General features: G+C 44.6%; 1 protein-coding gene across 1 annotated transcript in view; it reads left to right on the top strand.

Moving 5' to 3' along the window:
- The window catches only part of LOC114664623 (all-trans-retinol 13,14-reductase-like), an 80,004-nt gene that overhangs the window by 24,811 nt on the left and 33,893 nt on the right, over positions 1–21,300 (top strand). Inside the window, 4 exon segments of the mRNA XM_028818811.2 lie at positions 444–645; positions 3,659–3,856; positions 11,486–11,605; positions 12,068–12,206. Of these exon segments, the coding sequence (XP_028674644.2) occupies positions 444–645; positions 3,659–3,856; positions 11,486–11,605; positions 12,068–12,206 (659 nt within the window).

Raw genomic sequence — 21,300 nt, 5'->3', positions numbered from 1 at the left:
CCTGGAGTACTTCCAGGTGTGCTATAAAAGTAGCCACCTCACCACCAATCAGGGAGCCAGAGTCGGGTGGTGGAGGAGTGGAGGCAAAGAAGAGCAAGAAGAAGAAGAAGAAGGGCCAGTGTTCACTTGTATTTGGTGCTGTGTACTGTGTTGTGAAGTGAGGAGCGAGAGGAAGACTCTTCCGCACTGAAGAATAAACGTCTGCTGTTTTGAACTTGTGTGTCTTAGCCTGACTGTATTGGGGTTTGGGGAGCGGTATGCCCCCTGGTGGACCACACTGTCTAATTTCTGTGTCATATTATGCTTTTCACATCTATCATATAGTGCCTTTCTTGCTATATATCCACACACTTTTATCTTCCTTTGTTTCATTAAAATAATGCAGTGAAAGTTTATTGTGTTGATAGCAGGGTGCACCTTTTTGTCTTTCTGTGTCATATCAGGTGGTTGGCCGTGATGTGAGGTTCATGGCGATACTGAAGATGATACCCAAGCCGGCGGCAAAGTTCCTCATCGGCACCGGACTCCTCAGAATCCTCTCCCCGTTTTTTAAAATGGCGCCCCGCAGTCTCGCTGAAGTTGTGGAGGAGCTCACAGCCAACAAGGAGCTGCAGGCGGCGTTCACGTACATCTTTGGAACCTACGGTAAGAGAGGCCGCGGCGTGTGTCATGTCAGAGGGAATGAAAGGTGTGTGGGAGATAGAGCACAGCACAAAGGATGAGGGACCACAAACCCACTTAAATCTAAAGGGGACCAAATGCTTTGCAGTTTGTCAAAAAATGACGACCATGCAATGTTGGCGACGGTTAAGCTGGCCACCTTTATCTGTAGAAACGTTTGTTAATGACCCGCCACTTTGGTGGGTTCAGTAGCAGGGATTTTTATTTTCTGGTCGCACAGCACACTGGGTGATGGTCTTAAAAGGAAGGCTGTGATATTTCAGGCAGTTGGAGATGAGTCCAGCTACAGACCTCCACAAGTCCATAATCCAGCAGCCCCGCTGAACAGCCAATCGGATTGCACGATAGTGCTACGTGATTTACACAGCAGGAACTCTGAGAAGGGGCTGCCTGAGCCCCACAGCGCTAGATGACATTGTGGCTACTCAAGACACCGTTCCACTACTCGACTCGCCCACTAAAAGATTATTATTCGTGAGTCAGATACTGTAAGTCTCCCACGACCCTAATCTTCACCTACGTGTGAAGACGAGGCTGAAGAATGCGACTTATTTACTGCTCCAAATTCAATACCAGCCAGCAAATTCTGACTCTCTTTGTGTAAACTTTGTCAACCTGCAGCTGAGCTTTTCCTGCCCCAGCGTGGGCACCTGTGTCAGACAGACTGGCAAAGTTGGCACACTCCAATAGCTAATGAATGGGATGCACTGTGAGGTTTGAATGGGACTGTAAAGGGTTAAAAAGCATTGGGTCACCCCAGTTGTCACACTTTTGTAAAAAGACTGATGCCTTCGTTAAGGTTCAGCTGAGTTTTGCCCGGCCCAGGAAGAGCTGCAACTGCAACTTGACCAAGTTTACACAAAGTGTCAGAATTAGCGAGAAGCATCAGGCTGCGGTCAGGACGCTTTTAGGCCTCCGACAGAACTGAGCACTTCAGACACTATGAAGTCCGGAACCTCCGAGTATTCACGGGATAGACACAACCTTTATTTATACCTCATGTACATATAACTACACCATTTATTAGTTTATTAACAGGGTTCAGTAGACATTTTTAATGTGATGTGTTGCTTTATCTAGAAATTGATTCATTTAAGTTTTTCACACAAAACAGTTAGGTTGACTTGTGGAGAAAAAAAATATATACCTATATATAGATATCTAGATTATATAGATGTACAGTATATATTTGGCCAAAATGTCATTGCAGCAACTCCAAATCGTTCTCAGCAGTTTGTATGCCCACCCATGCCTGGCAATGTCCTAATGAGATGATGGATGGTATCCTTGGGGATCTCCTCCCAGATCTGGACCAGGGCAAAACTGAGCCCCTGGACAGGCCCCAAACATAATGTCCCACCCAGAGGTGTCAGGCGAATGAATTGGGGTGACAGTCAATGGGATCCATTCCTTTCCTTCATCCTCTCACCACATGAGGCCGGGCATTGTTGTGCAGCAGGAGGAACCAGCATGTGATGAAATCCTTGGACCCATTGTCAGACCCCGATACCTAATGGCAGTCCAGGTGCCCACCATTGTCTAGCCTGTAGAGGTCTGTGTGTCCCTCCATTGATATGCCTCCCCAGACTGACTATCACTCTCCCATCACCAAACCAGTCGTGCTGAACGATGTCACAGGCAGCATAACATTCTCCATGGCTTCTCCAGACCCTTTCATGTCTGTCATCTGTGCTAGGGTTGAACCTGCTCTCATCTGTGAAAAGCACAGGGCACCAGTGGTGGACCTGCCAATTCTGGTATTCTATGGCAAATGATAATTAAGCTCCACTGTGCCCACTAGAAGACGATGGGCCCTCAGGCCACCCTCATGAAGTCTGTTTCTGACTGTTTGGTCAGAGACATTCACACCAGTGGCCTGCCTGCCTGCTGGAGGTCATTTTGTAGGCTCTACCAGTGCTCATCCTGTTTTTCCTTTGACCAAAGGAGCAGATACCGGTGGGTCCTTCTGATGGGTTAAGGTCCTTCTACGGGGGGCCCTGTCCAGCTCTCCTAGAGGAAGTGCCTGCCTGTCTCCTGGAATCTCCTTCATTCCCTTGAGACTGTGCTGGGAGACACAGCAAACCTTCTGGCAATTCCTCGTATTGATGTGCCATCCTGGAGAAGTTGGACAACCTGTGCCAGCTCAGTAGGGTCCAGGTACCAGTAGTGACACTGACTGTAGCCAAATGCAAAACGAGTGACAAAACAGATGAGGAGGGAAAAATGTCAGTGGCCTCCCTCCACCCGTTAACCCATTCATTCCTGTTTTGGGGGTCATCTCATTATTACTCCTCTAGTGCACCAAAGCAGCTGAAACTGATTAACAAGCCCCCCTGCTACCTAACTGACCAGATCAACAGCCCACAAGTGTCATTGACTTGATGCTGTACTTGGATTCAAAAGGGTTCCTTTCATTATTTTTGACCAGCATATATAATATACTGTATGTGTGTGTGTATATGTTTATGTATAATACACACACACATTTTTCTGTTTAGTTAAAATGATATGAAATTATGTAATGGGCCTCCTGTTGTTTATGGCTGGCCCAGTGTGATCTCCGAGGCCAGATTTAAGTCCAAAGAATTTCTATTGTCATGTTTTCAACATTGGTATGGTCTCAGAAGTCCTGTAGTCTGTGCCAGGCTTCACTGATGCCCAGTCGGCCGCGGTGCTGTAAAATGTACAGGGTGAGGTGTGAAGGGGACATCGGCTTCCATTTTCTATTTGTCATTTTCAGAGGCTTCAAGTCCCCAATTACTCGGCCTCCCTTTCTTTTGTGTATTGTGGCCTCCCCTGATCTCATCTTGTGCTTGAAAAGCCCAACCAGAATTGTCATCAGATGTTTAGCCACAGGGACATCTCAGTGGTGCCACCTGAAAAAGTCGCCATGCGCCAAACTGGCAAATCCTAAACCTTTTAGAAGTTGATTTTTTTTTTCCTAACTGTTGAAAACTTTCCTCTCTCTTTCTTTCAGGAGTCATTCCCAAAAATGCAAGCTTCTCATTACACGCCTTACTGATTTCCCATTACCTGGAAGGGGCCTGGTATCCTCAAGGGGGCTCCAGTGAGATTGCTTTCCATCTCATCCCTGTCATCGAGAAGGCCGGCGGTGCAGTGCTTACCCGAGCGCCGGTGAGGCAGATTCTGGTAAACGAAGCCAAGAAGGCGTATGGTAAGTGAACCCCTCGGCTCACCATTGGTACCCTTCTAAGAACATCTACCCTTTACATCCAGTAGAGGGCACAAGCTCCTTGAGAGTGTGTTCATTTAGAATCGCTGCTCACACTCAACCCTGCACATACATAACCATGGCGGAGGTATTAATACAAGAGAAATGTGCTATGAGAGAAAGACGCGATTATTGAGCTAGCTTTAAAATGAAGACCCCTGTGGCTGTAGGTCTTATTCCCACCAGTTTCACACACAGTGCATCATTGTTTAGTGAGCTGCCCTTTTTTGTTCTCTCTTTCTGTATTAATGGATTGTTTTTCCTTAAACTTGAAACACTTACGTCTCCATCGCCATTTTCTTTTTAATGTACCCTTTCCCGTTGTATCTCTTAATCGAGTCCAAATGTTGACAAAACTGAATGCTAAAGTGACTTGAGTGCCACATTTCTAAACGAACCGACAAGTGACAAGAGCCGTGAAGTCGCCACTCCTCTTCAGCATTCAGTGCCCTTTGCTGCCGTGTCTGCACTGCCCATTGCTTGCCATCTGCCTTTGGCTACGTGTAATGGTACAAACCAGAAAGGAAATTTTTAAACATGAAAGCTGCAAAAGAAACATAAGCTGTTAAAGCCGTGGCAAAGGAGACCGATAGGAGTGAAGTTCTTAGAAATCTTTGCCAAGAGGAAGTAAAAGCAAGAAATGATATGTGGATTGTCACTCTGTTTGGAATCGAAACCTGAAGACAAAGTGACAGCATAAGTCCGTACAAGCGACGTTTACTGTATGTAAACCGTGACAGATGAGCTCCATCAAAAACAAAACGACAAGCATTTGATCGATGGCTGCCGCCAGGGTGATGGCCGTGTGCCAGCTGTGTGCGTAGGCACCTCGGCGATGTGGTCAGGCAAGTCTGGGAGGGCCGTTCAGCTGGCGGCTTTGGAAATGCAGTCGGGCCAGTTTGCTGCACAATGTGTGGAATTTTAGTGTTTGGGTGCCATTTGACCAACCCCGAAGCATTGCTGCTTCTTTATGGATTTGATTAATAAACAAGATGGGCCAAACCTGAAAAGTGACCATCACAATACACTTGTTGATCCCAATGTTGACTCCATTAAAAGGGGGAACTGTCAGGTGTTTTATAAGTCAAAGGACACTCCTGTGGGAGCTTGGAAAGGACAGCACTGTGACAGAATGCAGCAGTGGTCATCAAAACTCAGCTGTGCCCCTGTGCCAGGACAGCAGGCTTTAAAGATGCATGGAGTACAAAAAAAAAGGAGTCCCCCTCACAGAAGAGTTCACATTTAGAGTGGAGTTGAGGCTTTTCTGACATGGACTAAATGAAAAGAATTTCAAAGTGAAAATAGATCTCTGCAAAGTGGGCTTTTTATTGGCGCTGTGTACTTTCACATCTAAATATCTATTATTGAGTACCTTTGAGTAGCTGCCTATTATATAGTGTCCTCTCTGTCAATCTGTTATATAGTGCCTTTCCTCCATATAAACTAGTGTGGTGCTGAGGTGTCTCCCGTCGCATAGCTGCACTCGGGTCGTAATCTGGGACCCTGAGGTGGTTTGTCATGTGGTGGGTGCAGCGCCTGCTCCTAATCTCTCTCTCTCTCTCTCTCTCTCTCTCTCTCTCTCTCTCTCTGTCTCTATCTATCTATCTGTCTCTCTGTCTGGAAGCTCCTGTCGCTCCCTACGCAACTGTCAGTCAGTCATTGTCCAACCTGCTACATCCTAACACAGGGTCACTGGGGTCAGCTGGAGCCAATCCCAGCTAGCACAGGGAGCAAGGTAGGAACATATCCCTGGGCAGGGCGACCAGCCCACCACAGGGCACACACTAGAGACAATTTAGAATCACCAATGCACCTCACCAGCATGTCTTTGGACTGTGGGAGGAAACCCACACAGACACGGGGAGAACATGCAAACTCCATGCAGGGAGGACCCTGGAAGCGGAACCCAGATGGGTCTCCTTACTGTGAGGCAGCAGGGCTACCACTGCGCCACCGTGCTGCCCATTCCTACGCAACTGTGTTTGATCTTATTCAGGAAAAAGATCCCAGTCACCCCACGGGAGAAAGACTGTCTGAGAATAAGGTCATAAAGCTTATGAAACAAGGCAGAAACGTAACAACAGTTGTGTGGAGCTTCCACCTGCAGCTAAAGTCACTTCAGGACATGTACTGTGTCAGCGTGCCCGTGTCGATCAAACAGAGGAAGCTCTGCAGTCTACTTGTGACTTTACGCTGTAGGAAGATAAGTAAATAACATTCAATCTGACTTTTATATACAGTGCATCTGGAAAGTATTCACAGCGCATCACTTTGTGCACATTTTATTATGTCACAGCCTTATTCCAAAATGGATTAAATTCATTTTTTCCTCAGAATTCTACACACAACACCCCATAATGACAACGTGAAAAAAGTTTACTTGAGGTTTTTGCAAATTTATTAAAAATAAAAAAACTGAGAAATCCCATGTCCATAAGTATTCACAGCCTTTGCTCAATACTTTGTCGATGCCCCGTTGGCAGCAATTCCAGCCTCAAGTCTTGTTGAATATGATGCCACAAGCTTGGCACACCTATCCTTGGCCAGTTTGGCCCATTCCTCTTTGCAGTACCTCTCAAGCTCCATCAGGTTGGATGGGAAGCGTCGGTGCACAGCCATTTTAAGATCTCTCCAGAGATGTTCAATGGGATTCAAGTCTGGGCTCTGGCTGGGCCACTCAAGGACATTCACAGAGTTGTCCTGAAGCCACTCCTTTGATATCTTGGCTGTGTGCTTAGGGTCGTTGTCCTGCTGAAAGATGAACCGTCGCCCCAGTCTGAGGTCAAGAGCGCTCTGGAGCAGGTTTTCATCCAGTATGTCTCTGTACATTGCTGCAGTCATCTTTCCCTTTATCCTGACTAGTCTCCCAGTTCCCCACAGCATGATGCTGCCACCACCATGCTTCACTGTAAGGATGGTATTGGCCTGGTGATGAGCGGTGCCTGGTTTCCTCCAAACGTGACGCCTGGCATTCACACCAAAGAGTTCAATCTTTGTCTCCTCAGACCAGAGAATTTTCTTTCTCATGGTCTGAGAGTCCTTCAGGTGCCTTTTGGCAAACTCCAGGTGGGCTGCCATGTGCCTTTTACTAAGGAGTGGCTTCCGTCTGGCCACTCTACCATACAGGCCTGATTGGTGGATTGCTGCAGAGATGGTTGTCCTTCTGGAAGGTTCTCCTCTCTCCACAGAGGACCTCTGGAGCTCTGACAGAGTGACCATTGGGTTCTTGGTCACCTCCCTGACTAAGGCCCTTCTCCCCCGATCACTCAGTTTAGATGGCCGGCCAGCTCTAGGAAGAGTCCTGGTGGTTTCGAACTTCTTCTACTTACAGATGATGGAGGCCACTGTGCTCACTGGGACCTTCAAAGCAGCAGAAATTTTTCTGTAACCTTCCCCAGATTTGTGCCTTGAGACAATCCTGTCTCAGAGGTCTAAAGACAATTCCTTTGACTTCATGCTTGGTTTGTGCTCTGACATGAACTGTCAACTGTGGGACCTTCTATAGACAGGTGTGTGCCTTTCCAAATCAGGTCCAGTCAACTGAATTTACCACAGGTGGACTCCAATGAAGCTGCAGAAACATCTCAAGGATGATCAGGGGAAACAGGAGACACCTGAGCTCAATTTCGAGCTTCATGGCAAAGGCTGTGAATACTTATGTACATGTGCTTTCTCAATGTTTTTATTTTTAATAAATTTGCAAAACTCTCAAGTAAACTTTTTTCACGTTGTCATTATGGGGTGTTGTGTGTAGAATTCTGAGGAAAAAATGAATTTAATCCATTTTGGAATAAGGCTGTAACATAACAAAATGTGGACAAAGTGATGTGCTGTGAATACTTTCTGAATGCACTGTAACATATAAATGTTTTTTATATAAAGACCATCACAAACAGGACTTTGCACGATACCTTGGCGAGCTCTGTAAGCCGTGCTTTTTCGTTGGAGGACAGGTGTGTGGCAGACTGACTGGCAAGGTGATGCCTGACCTGTTGCTACATCCAAACCGTGCCATCTTTCACCTTTACGCCTGGTTCAGCTGCGTTGTTCTTATATGTTGAGTGGATGTTTCTTGTAGGGAGGGCTTTTGTTGTCTTTCTCTTCGATCTGAGTTCACCTCTGTTATAGCGCATCTTTATTTGAAAACAGCAGTGTCAGATCGGGGCTAGCGTGAGCGTGAACGTGACTGAGAGAATAAAACTGAATAAACAAAAAAATAACCGCTAACCTTTACAAGTATCATGAATTTACACCGGCTGTTACAGACTCAAATCAAATGTATATTTTAATTCTATAATAGTAAGAATAAGAGCAGCTCACTACTCAAAACGGAGGCATCTAGGATCGAACCGCGAACCGTCTTGATTACGAGTCAGCAGTTCTTACCGCTGCGCCACCAAAGCGGTCGTATTAAGTGCGTGTCAATGTCGCACCCTAACACGAGTTCTTTTTCTGCAGTTATATTCTTGAATAAAAACGCACTTGTTTTGTTATCCTTGTACCTTTTGTGAAAGTGTTTATTTGATAGCAGTAATGGCGTACTGCACCAATACACTTGACTTGAGCATTCCTAGTTTTCCTCCTCTTTCTCTTTACGTTTATCATTCGTTTGCTCAGAGGTTGATGCGCTTGCTGTTTCCTGAGCAGCTCTTCTGTTCTGCACCCTAGCGGCCCGCTGCTTCTCTTCTTTCGTCGGCATCTTTTCGCGTTAAAACTGATTAAGTCAGTGTTTGTGTTGCAGTTATTTAGTATGTTTTCCTTAATTTTTCACTTAAGATGGCACTTAAGTCTTCAATCTGCCACAAGGATGATTAAACATATGAAGAGGCAGGGGAAGTGACGGCGAAGGTGGTAGGGATGAGTACGGCGCCCGTATGCATGCGTTAGCCTCTGCCGAGAGTTGATTCTACAATAGCATAAAATAAAAATAAAAGGAGGAATAACCTTGGGGGTCAATCATCACCCCAAAAGCAGATAGTAGAAGTCACGTAGTATATGTGTGCCAAATTTCAGGTCAATTGGTCAAACGGTTTGCGAGCTACAGGTGATTTAATATCCTGGACAGACATGGTAGCGTATTTTATATAAAGATTTGGACTTCAGGCTTCACACGTTATACACATCATGTCTACATTTTGTCAATTGTTACTAAAACATGAAAACGTTTCTGTTTTAACGATGTGTTTACATAGATTATAGTAGACACAGGACACACATGAAATGCATGTATTCCAAATAACAATGTTTTATTTACCCTCTACAACTCCAGGCACCACACACGCAGGTAAACAGACTTGAGTTGAGAGAATATTCTGCGTTGTTTGGGGAATAGCAGGCTGCTTGTGTTGATCGACACATTTACAACACAAAAGATGCTGACGGAGAGGTGCGAAGGGATTTAAGGTGGGCCGGGATTCCGAGTTTTTTTTCGTAAGCTTTGATAATTCTAGTGTTAATTAATTGTTGAGCCATGGCCCGGTTCATCAAGTCGTAAATGAAAGCACTAAATTGGTAGACCAGGAAATCTTCACTCCTTTTTTTGGTGAACTGTTTAAAGCCTTCGCCTCATTTTTGGGCTTATGCAGGCCACAAGCATGCCATTTTTTGAGTTTGGGGCTCTGCTACCTGATTTTTTTTTTTTTTTGGATTCAGACCTGTAGTGGAGATCAAGTTTGGCTTTTGGTTTTCAGAGGCCAGCACTACCTTTTTTTTTTTTTTTTTTTTGTCATTTTTGGATTAGCAGGTATCATACCATAAAGCAGGGGTCCCCAACTCCGGTCCTGGAGGGACCCAGTGGCTGCAGGTTTTCATTCTAACCCTTTTCTGTTTTTGTTGCTAATTAACTCCTTTGCCTTTCATTTTAGTTGACTTGTTTTTTATGATTTGTTTCCTTGAATTTCTTCATCGTTCCTCTGAATTGCTTCATTTCTTTCCTTAAGTGACACCCAAACAGAAATGAAACGTGAGGTGAGTGAGCCAAGAGAAGACCACCTAACTCAGGGCCTCCAACTCCCACCAATTTCACTCCAACCAGCCGCTTAATGAGGCGCCGAGTCTTGTTGTTCATTAAACCCGCTCTTTACTTCCATGGCTTGTCGCCGCTCTCATTGTGCAATGGCAGACATATCCGACATTGTGGATTTTCTCTTTTCGAATAGCACTGGGGACCTGAGCAGATCAACATTCCTGAGACCTTCATCTTTCTTTATTTTCTGAAATTGTATGATGGATGCAGAGGTTTTTCCCCAGTTGATTCTGGGGGTTCGTCAGCGGTGTGTTATGCTCCTGCTCTGTTCAATGCTTGCATGGACTGGGTGTTGGGCAGGGTTGTGGGGTCCAGCGGCTGTGGGGTATCTGTTGGTAAAGTGAGATTCACAGCTCTTGACTTTGCTGACGATGCTGTGATCTTCGCTGAGTCAATGGAGGCTCTGATCGGGGCGCTCGAGAGACTGAGTGAGGGGTCTGAGTGTCATTTCTTGCAAGGGTCCTGATAAAAATCAACATCAGCAGTGTGTCTGTCTGCAGAGAGAGTGTCGACCTCATCAAGGGGTTTACTGACCTCGGCAGCAACATTCATGTCTCTGGTGACTCTTCCTATGAAGTCAGTAGATGGATTGGGACAGTATTGGGGGGGGGGGGGTCATGAGGTCACTGGAAAGGGGTGTGTGGCACTCCCGATATCTCTGCAAAAGTACGAAGGTCCCAGTCTTTAGAGTTCTGGCGCTCCCAATATCTCAATCCAGTTGCTTATTAAACTCGTTCTTTAATTCCTTGGCTTGTCGCTGCTCTCATTGTGCCACAGCACACATGTCCGACATTGTGGATTTTCTCATTTCTAAGAGTACTGGGGACCTGAGCAGATCAGCATTCCTGAGACCCTCATCTTTCTTTATTTTCAGGTATTGTATGATGGACAGATGCAGTTTGCTGGTCGTGTTTTGGTTCATTTTGTGTCTCCTTATTGTTTGGCAGCTAATTAAGGAGAAAGAAACAATTAAGGGGTTAGAATCTTCAAGAGCAAGTCAATTAAAATGAATTCAAAAGAAGTTAATTAAGAGCAAAAACAGGTCACTAGTTAAGAAAGGGGTTAGAATGAAAACCTGCCGCTACTGCGGCCCTCCAGGACCAGAGTTGTGGACCCCCTGACTTAAAGGCTTGCCTTAAAATGATAAGTCAGTCAGTCATTGTCCAACCCGTTATATCCTAACACAGGGTCACGGGGGGGTCTGCTGCCAGCCAGCACAGGGCGCAAGGTAGGAACAAACCCTGGGCAGGGCGCCAGCCCACCGCAGCCTTAAAAGATAACCCAAAGGGAAAAAAAAAAAGTGTCACACCTGTTTTGTCTTGGAGGAAACTCCAAATTCTAGCAAGATGGAAGACGCCTGATAGCTCCTAAGTAGATAACAAAGTGATGAAAGAATTCTATGAGCGACAGGGTTTTTCCCCTGAGGCTTGCAGTGCCATCTGCCAACACACAAGTTCTAGAAAAGTCCCGTGTCAAACAAACATAAACGTCTGCATTTTGTTTTTCGGGACGGAGGCGCCTGTTCAGTCATTCTCTTTTATTTTCAGGTGTTTCTGTCCAAAAGGGCGATGGCGAGGTCCAAGTGTATGCACCCATCGTGATCTCCGACGCTGGCATTTTCAACACTTATGAGCGCCTGTTGCCCAAGGAAATTCAAACAATGCCACGTAAGTATTGTTTTGTCAACTCTAGCAGTAGTCGGCTCCTGAGTGACTGCCACTTGGTCCCACAGTGTTTGGTGTAACATTAAAACAAGGTCTTCCCACACTAGAAGTGTGTCCTTAAGAAATCCAAAGGCCGTGTCACCCCCTATAATCATGAGAGTTGCTCTTTATTTTTATTTTTTTATATACACAATACAGCAGCTTGTGACTCACTAAGAGGCCATGGCAGAGGGTTTTGGTAGAGTCTTGCAGCCTACAATGTGAATGGTACAAAACCAGCCACCCCGAGTTGGCACCTTGAGCCCTCCACTGTCCGCACGAGTGGATTGTAGCAGGACCTCTAGTGGTCCACTAGGTTACTTGCTCAGGTTTGTCCAGTATGAGCTGCCAAGTCCTCCCCCTGCTACCCAACTCCTAGTTAACCTAAGGCAGGTGTGACCTCTGTGTTTGTGGTCTCTCCCATAGCTATTCAGCAGCAGCTCGGCATGATGAACCATGGCCAAGGGGGGCTCAGCATTTTTGTCGGTCTGAAGGGCACAAAGGAGGAACTGGGGCTGAAGGCCTGCAACTACTGGCTTTACCCTGACAACAACATCGATGAGCTGTAAGTAGAGTGTCCAGAGAGACCGTGTGTTGATTGTGGTCACTACCATAAAGTGGGAATGAATGTGAACGCTTATTGTTGGTCAGATTATACTTTAGATTAGGTACTGCAAAAATGCCTTTAACACTACTATGTAACAAGGCTGAAAGGGGTCTTCATAACACTTCTAAAGCATCAGTAGAGTATAGCGGTCTAAAACCCAGCTACGATTCACACCCGACGACAACTTATTTAATTTTTTGGTGGGGATCCCAGGAGCCACACCCAGCCTTAGCCCGACTCGCACACAGGCTCCCTCAAAGAGACCAAACGTAAACGGAACTAAAACAGAAATTCACAAATGTATTAAACAAATGGGTAGCGTTGCTGCCTCACAGTTAGGAGACCCGGGTTCACATCCCGGGTCCTCCATGCGTGGAGTTTGCATGTTCTCCCCGTGTCTGCGTGGGTTTCCTTCGGTGCTCCAGTTTCCTCCCACAGTCCAAAGACATGCAGGTTAGGTGCATTGGCGATTCTAAATTGTCCCTAGTGTGTGCTTGGTGTGTGTGTGTGTGTGTGTGTGTGCGCGCGCGCCCTGCGGTGGGCTGGGATTGGCTCCAGCAGACCCTTGTGACCCTCTAGTTAGGATATAGTGGGTTGGATGAAGGAAGGATGGATGGATATTAAACAATAGTAAAGGAAATCTAACCACTGTAAAATGAAAAGACATCGACTCAGATAGAGGTTTGGGGCAGCCACCTGTATACTTGAATAAGGTTGCAAAAATAAGATTTGGTTTGCACAGAAGTGTACAGATTGAGCCAACAACAGAACTGACTTCTAAGTGAGAAGTTTTGCTTTTAAGGCAGGTTGGCAGAAGTGCCGTCTGGGGGTTGGGGGGGGGGGGGGGGGGGGCGCAATTGGGGGTGCCGGAAGTGGCGTCTATTGGAACCGATGTCATCTGGTCCAGGCAGAATTTGCCATGTCTGGTCTGGGGGTTACGTTCCAGGAAAATCCGCAAAGTAGAAACCATATGTTTATATGGTCATTTTTATATACTTTAAGTCCTTATAAACTCTCCCACATGTTTTATAAATATTCCCCGTACAGTTATACAGCATAAACCCTTTATATTCTCTTAGTTATTAGGCAAGATTCATTGAAATTATGTATGAAAACACAGTTTATATACTACTCACAAACATACGTATCGTATATCATTGAAGAGTTTTATTTAATACGTAATAAAGTTTTAAACATATTGTAATTGAGTAGGTAATATAAAAATACGTGAAAAATCTATAATGTAAAAGCTGTACATAAAACCAAAATGTTGTTTTAAAGATACTGTAGAGCGTCTCCGATATCACATTTGTCACAGCCATTACGATAGACAGGCCACCGGCAATAAATACCTACAAATGCAAGGAAAATTGTATAAAATGTACCTTTTCAGCAATTGTTAGCACCTTCCGTTGGCGCTTCGGCACGGCCCCAGAAACAGTAGCAGGAGAAGATCGCTTTGTAGGCATAACGAAGAGCTTGACTACAGTACGCACAAAGAAACAAGTTGACGCTTGTATTATCGTAGTATTTCCCTCTACTTACCCTTTACCTGTTTTCTCAAGGCTAAGTGTTCTCGTCAGGTTCGTTATCGGGTTGGTCTACGGTTGCACTTTAAAATGAACACACACACACATAGATAAACACAAACACACACACACACACACAGACCCTAAACAAAACAGTGCCCCATGAATGACACACACGCTGATTAACGCTTAGCACTTTAAACCACACATCAGCCTGTCACTCAGCACTTCAAGAGACTTACTTATTATCGGCACGAAACAACATACGATGTTTTAGTGATATCTCAGACCTAAATATTACTTTTGGTCTACAAGAATACATTTCAACATACAAAGACTCAGCACTCTTGACTATAGGCCCATTTATCAGCCTTCTTTTTATCGTACTGTCCCTTCTTTCGAGCGGCGCCCTCACTCTCAGCCTTATAAACCTCGCAGCACAGAAAATCTGGCTATACCAGGTGCTCAAAGAAATCTGACTTATTAATTCAATCACTCTAGACATTAAGACAAAGCATAGAAAGTTAAAAGCAGCATGGTATTTATTACAAGAAGAATAATAACACCACTGGAACAAAGAATAATAGAAAATAGGTAGTGATAGAAAAGTCTGAATATATATATAGTCTTTAGGAAAAGCTTACAAAAAAAGTTAGATGACAAGGATGAATGTCCCAGGGAGGCGTTTGATTTAGCAATTGATGTTCATGATGCCTTTCTGACGACCAATACCATCTTGGTCTGTTCCTCTTCTTCTCCTCCTCCTGCTCCTCTTCCAAACCAAGGCATATTTATTATGAAATATCATGCCTTGGTTTCACAACACATGCACCTGATTGGCTGGCTGTCAATGTGATTGATGAATTTTGCTCAAACTCTTTCCCAGATAATAAAGTTCTTTTGATATTGCCTGTTTCCCTTTCCCAGGCCATAAACCCTAGATGTCCATCCATAAAGTAATTAGTAGCCTGAGGTGTCAGCTCAGCATCTTTTCCCGGGTTGTAAAATAGAATGTCTTCCTTTCAATGTCGGAAACAGCTGTTTGAAAGTGAGGTCTAAGAAAACCTGCTTTGATTTGTCTTAATTGTAGTTCATCTGTTTTATCTTGTCTTGACCAAAATATAATGGAAAATTAAACCAAAATGTACAGATTTTATACACCATAAGAATGCTGAATGAGTGAGATGAGATGCCGGTTTTAAGCGAAATCGAATTCTGTGCTTCCTGTCGCTGAGCCAGTCAGCACCCAGGAGCTTAACCGCATGCTCTGATTGGGTAGCTTCTCAGCCATCCGCCAATAGCGTCCCTTGTTTGAATTCAAATGGGCAAATCAACTGAGGAAGCACACGTACTGTAGACCGCAGACATCCGTGAAGCAGTGAAAAATCCGCGATATATATTCACATATGCTTACATATAAAATCCGCGATAGAGTGAAGCCGCGAAAATCGAAGCGCCATATAGAGAGGGATTACTGTATAAGAGAGAGGTTTACTGCACCCTGCCACCCCTTGGCCTGGCGTGGAATTACCTTCATTTGGTCCTTGTAGCTGCCTCCCATGCGCACGTATTGTGACACCACATGAACCAAAACAGTCCCACCCCAGTTCCCTTTCCAGCGATTTTAAAATAAACACAAATTTAGCAACAATAAACAACTAACAAAAAAACACTCACAATGAAGTCCATAACAAAGTCCACAGGAAACAGCAACCAATGTAGTGAAATGGTGCAGTCTGAATAAACCAGAGGTCAACTCACTGTACGTAAATGTACAGAACGGTCATACCGGTATATCCTGATGATGAAGACTGATGGGCTCCTCCTCTGAAGGATGACAAACAATCCAATCCATGTCCTCGCGCAGCAGGCAGACGCCAGACAGTCCATACACACGAACAGAAGATCATCCAGGACAAGAATATCAATAATTCACAGGCAACGAACGGGAAGACAAAACAGACGGGTAATTCCAGAAACACAACACAACACCCCTCTTCTCTGTATAACTGGGCTCCCATTTAAAACTCCTGCTGGCCGCCTTGTCCCCAGCAGCCTCTGCACTCTTGGTGGGCATCCAATCAGGTCAACTGCAGGGACTGTTGGGAGATGAAGTTTTTACTGCCCGGTATCTCTTGAGTGTTTATTCATCTAGTAGCACAGCTTCACTTGGGAGTATCCTGAGATGGCTTAGCTGAGACTTATTTCTCGTGATATATGACATACAGTGGGTATAGAAAAAAATCCCCCCCCCCCTACGAAATATTCCCTTTTTTTTTTTGCTTTACAGCCCTAAATGAAAACACACACAAAAAATATTTCTTCCCAGCTTTACCTACTCAATGCAACCTCTAACATCCAAGTGAAAGATACAACAGCTCCAGTTCAGAAAAATGATAAAAAATCAAAAGCAAGAAATACTGAGATTAATAAAGGATCACCACCCCCCAACCCACCACCACCCAAAAATGTGAGTATTTTGTTGTGACCCCCCTTTTGCTTTAATGACAGCCTTGAGTCTGTTGGGATTCCTCTCTCTCAGCTTTGCACATCTAGATTGAGAAATATTTGCCCCCCACTCTTCTTTACAGTTTAACTGTTCAAGTTCGGTCAGATTGGATGGTGAGCGTTGGTGGTCTTCTATCTTCAGATCTTTCCACAGACTTTCAGTGGAATTTAGGTCTGGGCTTTGACTGGGCCATACCAGGACGTTCACTTTTTTCTCCTTCAGCCACTGTGTGGTCAATTTTTCTGTGTGCTTCGGGTAGCAGGTTTATTTTGCCCCATCCATTTTTCCTTCTACCCTAACGAGAGCCCCAGGCCCCCCACAACAGGATAATGCCCCCTCCATGCTTTACTGTAGGTATGGTGTATTGTATTGGTGTACCGTTTGATTTTGGTCTTATCTGACCATAAGAACTTTTTCCACTTGGCATCAGAATCTTCAAGGTGCATTCTGGGAAAGCTCAAACGAGGCTTAATATGGTCTTTCTTGAGAAGTTGTGACCCTCCCGATAAAGCCGCAATTGTGGAGCACTTGTGAAATTGCTGTCACATGCACAACATTAATGGACCTCTCTTTGGCTTCAAATCCTGCAACACCTTCAAAGTGGCCATTGGCCTCTTGGTAGCCTTTCTTACCAGTTTCCTCCTTGCTCTTCTGTCCAGTTTGGAGGGACGTCTGGATCCAGGGATGGTCCTAGTAGTACCAAACACTTGCCACTTCTTTATGATGGACTTTACTGTGCTCCTAGGGTTTGATAAAGCCTTTCAGATGTTTTTGTCTCCATCTCCTGCCGTACGTCTTTCCACAACTCTATCCCAGAGATCTTTTGAACGTGGCTTGCCCCCCATAGTCCGTTGTTTGCTGTCAGTTGCACTACCAAGCAAGGGAATGAATGCTCCAGGAACAGCTTCACTAATCACACTCATTACAACTACAATTACAATTTATTTTTATATCGCCCAAAATCACGCAAGAAGTGCCGCAATGGGCTTTAACAGGCCTTGCCTCTTGACAGCCCCCCAGCCTCCACTCTCTAAGAAGACGAGGAAAAACTCCCCAAATGAGAAAACCCTTGTAGGCAAAAAAATGGAAGAAACCTCAGGAAAGGCAGTTCAAAAAGAGACCCCTATCCAGGTAGATTGGGCGTGCAGTGGGTGTCAAAAAGAAGGGATCAATACAACACAATGCACAGAACAAATCCTCAATACAGTATAAAAATAAAAATATTACAAGTACGGACCAGAATTTAATAGTAGATGATATCACATAATATGATTTGGATTTGTTTAGAGTCCTGGAGACCTCGGCCATCAAGCTGCCTCCCGCATTCAGCCATTCCACAGCTGAAACAGCGCTGGGCCAGCCAATCCGATTTGAAGAACCCCTCTACCCCACGGTTCCTGTGATCCTACATTAGAGATGACTTTACCTTAGGCAGGCAGAACAACTTGGCAGGTTGGCTGTGGCACCAAGTGCCACATTTGAGTACCGAGAAGAGAAGCAGAATAGGTGAGGGTTAGTAACAAATTCTAACTCTCATGTTACTTATGTTTTAGTGCTAATGACTAACAACAGAGATGCAGTCTGTAGAGTTAATCAGCAGCTCTAGTCAGGGTGTGCTAAACTGAAGTGGCGAGTCTTCAGCCAGAGACTGAAGGGGCATCTCTTATAGTAGCAGGCAGACCACTCCACAGTTTAGGGGGTCCTGTAACTAAAAGCTCGACCTCCCACTGTTATTTTATTAATCCTTGAGATCCTAAGCAGACTGGCATCGTGAGATCTTAATGTGCGCTCAGGTTTGTAAGTCGTGATAAGTTCAGATAAGTAAGCTGGACCTCGGCCATTTAATGCTTTATATGTTAAAAGGAGGATTTTGAAATCTGCCTCCCCCTATTGGCCATTCCACATCTGAGTCAGTGCTGGGCCAGCCAATCCGATGAAAGGACGCCTGTGAATCCTCCATCAGAGATGACTTTACCTTAGGCAGGCAGGTGGGCAGTGGCACCAAGGGCCACATTGGAGTACTGAGAAGAGAAGAAATGGTGCGAGTAGATAGATAGATAGATACTTTATTAATCCCAAGGGGATATTCACATACTCCAGCAGCACCTTACTGATACAAAAAACAATATTAAATTAAAGATTGATAATAATGCAGGTAAAAACAGACAATAACTTTATATAATGTTAACGTTTACCCCCCCCGGGTGGAATTGAAAGTCGCATAGTTTGGGGGAGGAACGATCTTCTCAGTCTGTCAGTGGAGCAGGACGGTGACAGCAGTCTGTCGCTGAAGCTGCTCCTCTGTCTAGAGATGACACCGTTTAGTGGATGATGTGGATTTTCCATAATTGATAGGAGCCTGCTGAGCACCCGTCGCTCTGCCACAGATGTCAAACTGTCTAGCTCCATGCCAACAATAGAGCCTGCCTTCCTCACCAGGTTAATAAGTTAAGGGTTAACAAGGCCCTTCTCCCCTGCTCAGCTTGGCCGGACGAAAGAGTTGTGGTTGTTCCAAACTTCTTGCATTTTAGAGTTACGGAGGCCACTGTGCTCTTATGAACCCTCGTCTGTAGCCTTCCCCATTTCTGTCCCTTGACGCCCTCCTGACGGTCATTTCTTTGACCTCACAGCTTGTTTTTTTTTTCTCCAGCTATGGGACCTTCTGCCGACAGGTGTGTGTGCCTTTCCTACTCAGTCCAGTACAGGTGGGCTCCAGACAAGGTGTAGAATCCGTCTACGTGGTAATTAGCAGAACGGGATTCACCCGAGCCAAAGCAGATATCCCTAAAGTCCCATTTTCTCTTTTCCATTCTGGCGTATCGAGTTGTTGTTTGGTGAGGGGACAAAATGAACTTAAATGGCTTTAGCACAATCTCAATACTTTCTAAAGGCACTTTATGTCACTTTGCCTCTCTGTGTGTTAAATAGTGCTTTTTATTTTTTAATTAATAAATTCTGCTTAGTTGTCCCCTTCAGCACAGTGGCCTATTAGAGTTCTTTGTAGATGTGACAGACGCCATATGTCGTATCACTTTGACAATCTATTTGTTAATAAGTAGCACTTTTGTCTAGTAACTAATTGATTAGTTAGTTATGCTTAATTGAACCCCCCCCCCCCCCCCCCCGCCAAACACAGAGGCCTATTACTATTCTTTATCATTGTGACAGACATTGTTACCACTTTTATTTCTTAATTATTAGTTTTGTTTGATTACTTCTCGCCCATATTGCACAAGCCTATGACAGTTCTTTGTAGATTTGAAAGACACTGTGCACCATATTCCACCTTGCCTAGCTGTTTGTTAAATAGCACTTTTATCTCTTAACTACCTAGTTAATTTATTAATGAATTATGGTTAATTGATAGGCCTTCTTCCATTCTTTGTAGATATGACAGACACAATAGATCAGCCGGCCAATCTGTTTGTTCAGTAGCACTTTTATCTCTTAATTCATTAATTAGTTACTCTTAATTGATCCATCCAAAGCACAGAGCCCCATTCCAGTTCTTTGCAAAAGTGACTATTTAATTGATCACCTCGACTATCAACAGTATTTCTTAAATAATATAGGGAGATTCACTTGAAAGAGGCCCAGAATATTCTGTAATAACTCTCGCTAAGACGAAGCAATCTGAATGAAACAACATGCAATGTGCTCCTCAGTATATGGAGCTTCGAAACAAGTCGGGATGCCCCTGCGTCGGAGCGATGAGGTAGGTGCCAGACAGCCATTTAACCTCCCTTTGCAACTGCTGGGTGCCTCCTGCCCGTACCCCATCACTCAGTCAGGATGGTGGTGTACAGTACTGAGCAGCACATTGTCTTCATGGGGTGAACCTATTGGGTCACCAATTCATTTAAGAGATGTCAGAATCAACTGGATGATCGTGAGTTAACGGAAGGTGACTTCCAGCAAGTTGGAGCAACGTGTCACACAATGGGCGAGGAGCGCATGGCAGAAATGGACTCCTTCTTTGGCAACAGGGTCATTTCAAAGTGGCTTTGGCCACCACGGACGCCAGATTTGACACCACCAGACTTCTTCGTTTGGGGTCTGCTCAAAGGAAAAGTCTATCGGAACAAGCCTCGCACTGTGGAAGATGTGAAGGAAAACATCCAACGTGAAATTACTGCTATTGCTCCTCCGGGACGCTTGCCAATGCATTCAGGAACGTGGAGCGCCGCGTCGAAATGTGTCCTGCAGAAAACTGAAACCACTTCCAGCATCGCACGTAATGCAATCGATTACACAAACGTCAAGGTATAGAGCGGGTTTTTTTTTTGCTTCAGATTGCTTCATCCTAATGGGAGATACAACAGAATATTCGGGTCTCTTTCAAGTGAATCTCCCTGTACTTATGTCTCTTAAATAATTGTTTAATTGACCCCCAAAGCACATACACCTATTACTGTTCTTTAGATATGAAAGGCGCTAAGCTTCTCTTTTTATTTCAAAACATTCTAATATACATCAATAGATCATTTTTTAAGAAATTCAATTCAACCATAAGCTCATTTATTTGGAATTCAATACTTCCACGTATCCAATGGGCGACCCTACAAAGACCTAAGGCAGAAGGCGGCACGGCTCTACCTAACTTTCAGTTTTGTTACTGGGCAGCAAACCTAAAAACCTGGACATGGACACAAAGAGATGAACACACACAGGCCTGATGCGCAATAGAAATATAATCCTTCAGTCCTTCTTTATATTCCCTGGTTTGTGCCCCAATAAATACAAGTTCTCACCAAAATACTAACAACCCCATTGTGCTTCACTCACTCAGAATATGGAAGTATTTTAAGATAGAGAAGCTTTTATCTGTGGCGCCTCTGCACGAGAACCACCTTTTCCCACCCTCTCAAATGTATGCAGTTTTTAATGTCTGGAAAACGTCTGGGATTAAATGACTTAGAGATCGGTACATCGACAACGTCTTTGCATCCTACGAACAGTTACATTTGAAATTTAACTTTCCAGCAACACATTTCTTTCACTATCTTCAAATCTG

The sequence above is a fragment of the Erpetoichthys calabaricus genome, chromosome 14 (genome assembly GCF_900747795.2).
Source record: "Erpetoichthys calabaricus chromosome 14, fErpCal1.3, whole genome shotgun sequence".
In the NCBI taxonomy this organism is placed as follows: domain Eukaryota; kingdom Metazoa; phylum Chordata; class Cladistia; order Polypteriformes; family Polypteridae; genus Erpetoichthys; species Erpetoichthys calabaricus.
This window is presented reverse-complemented; position numbering and strand designations above follow the sequence as displayed.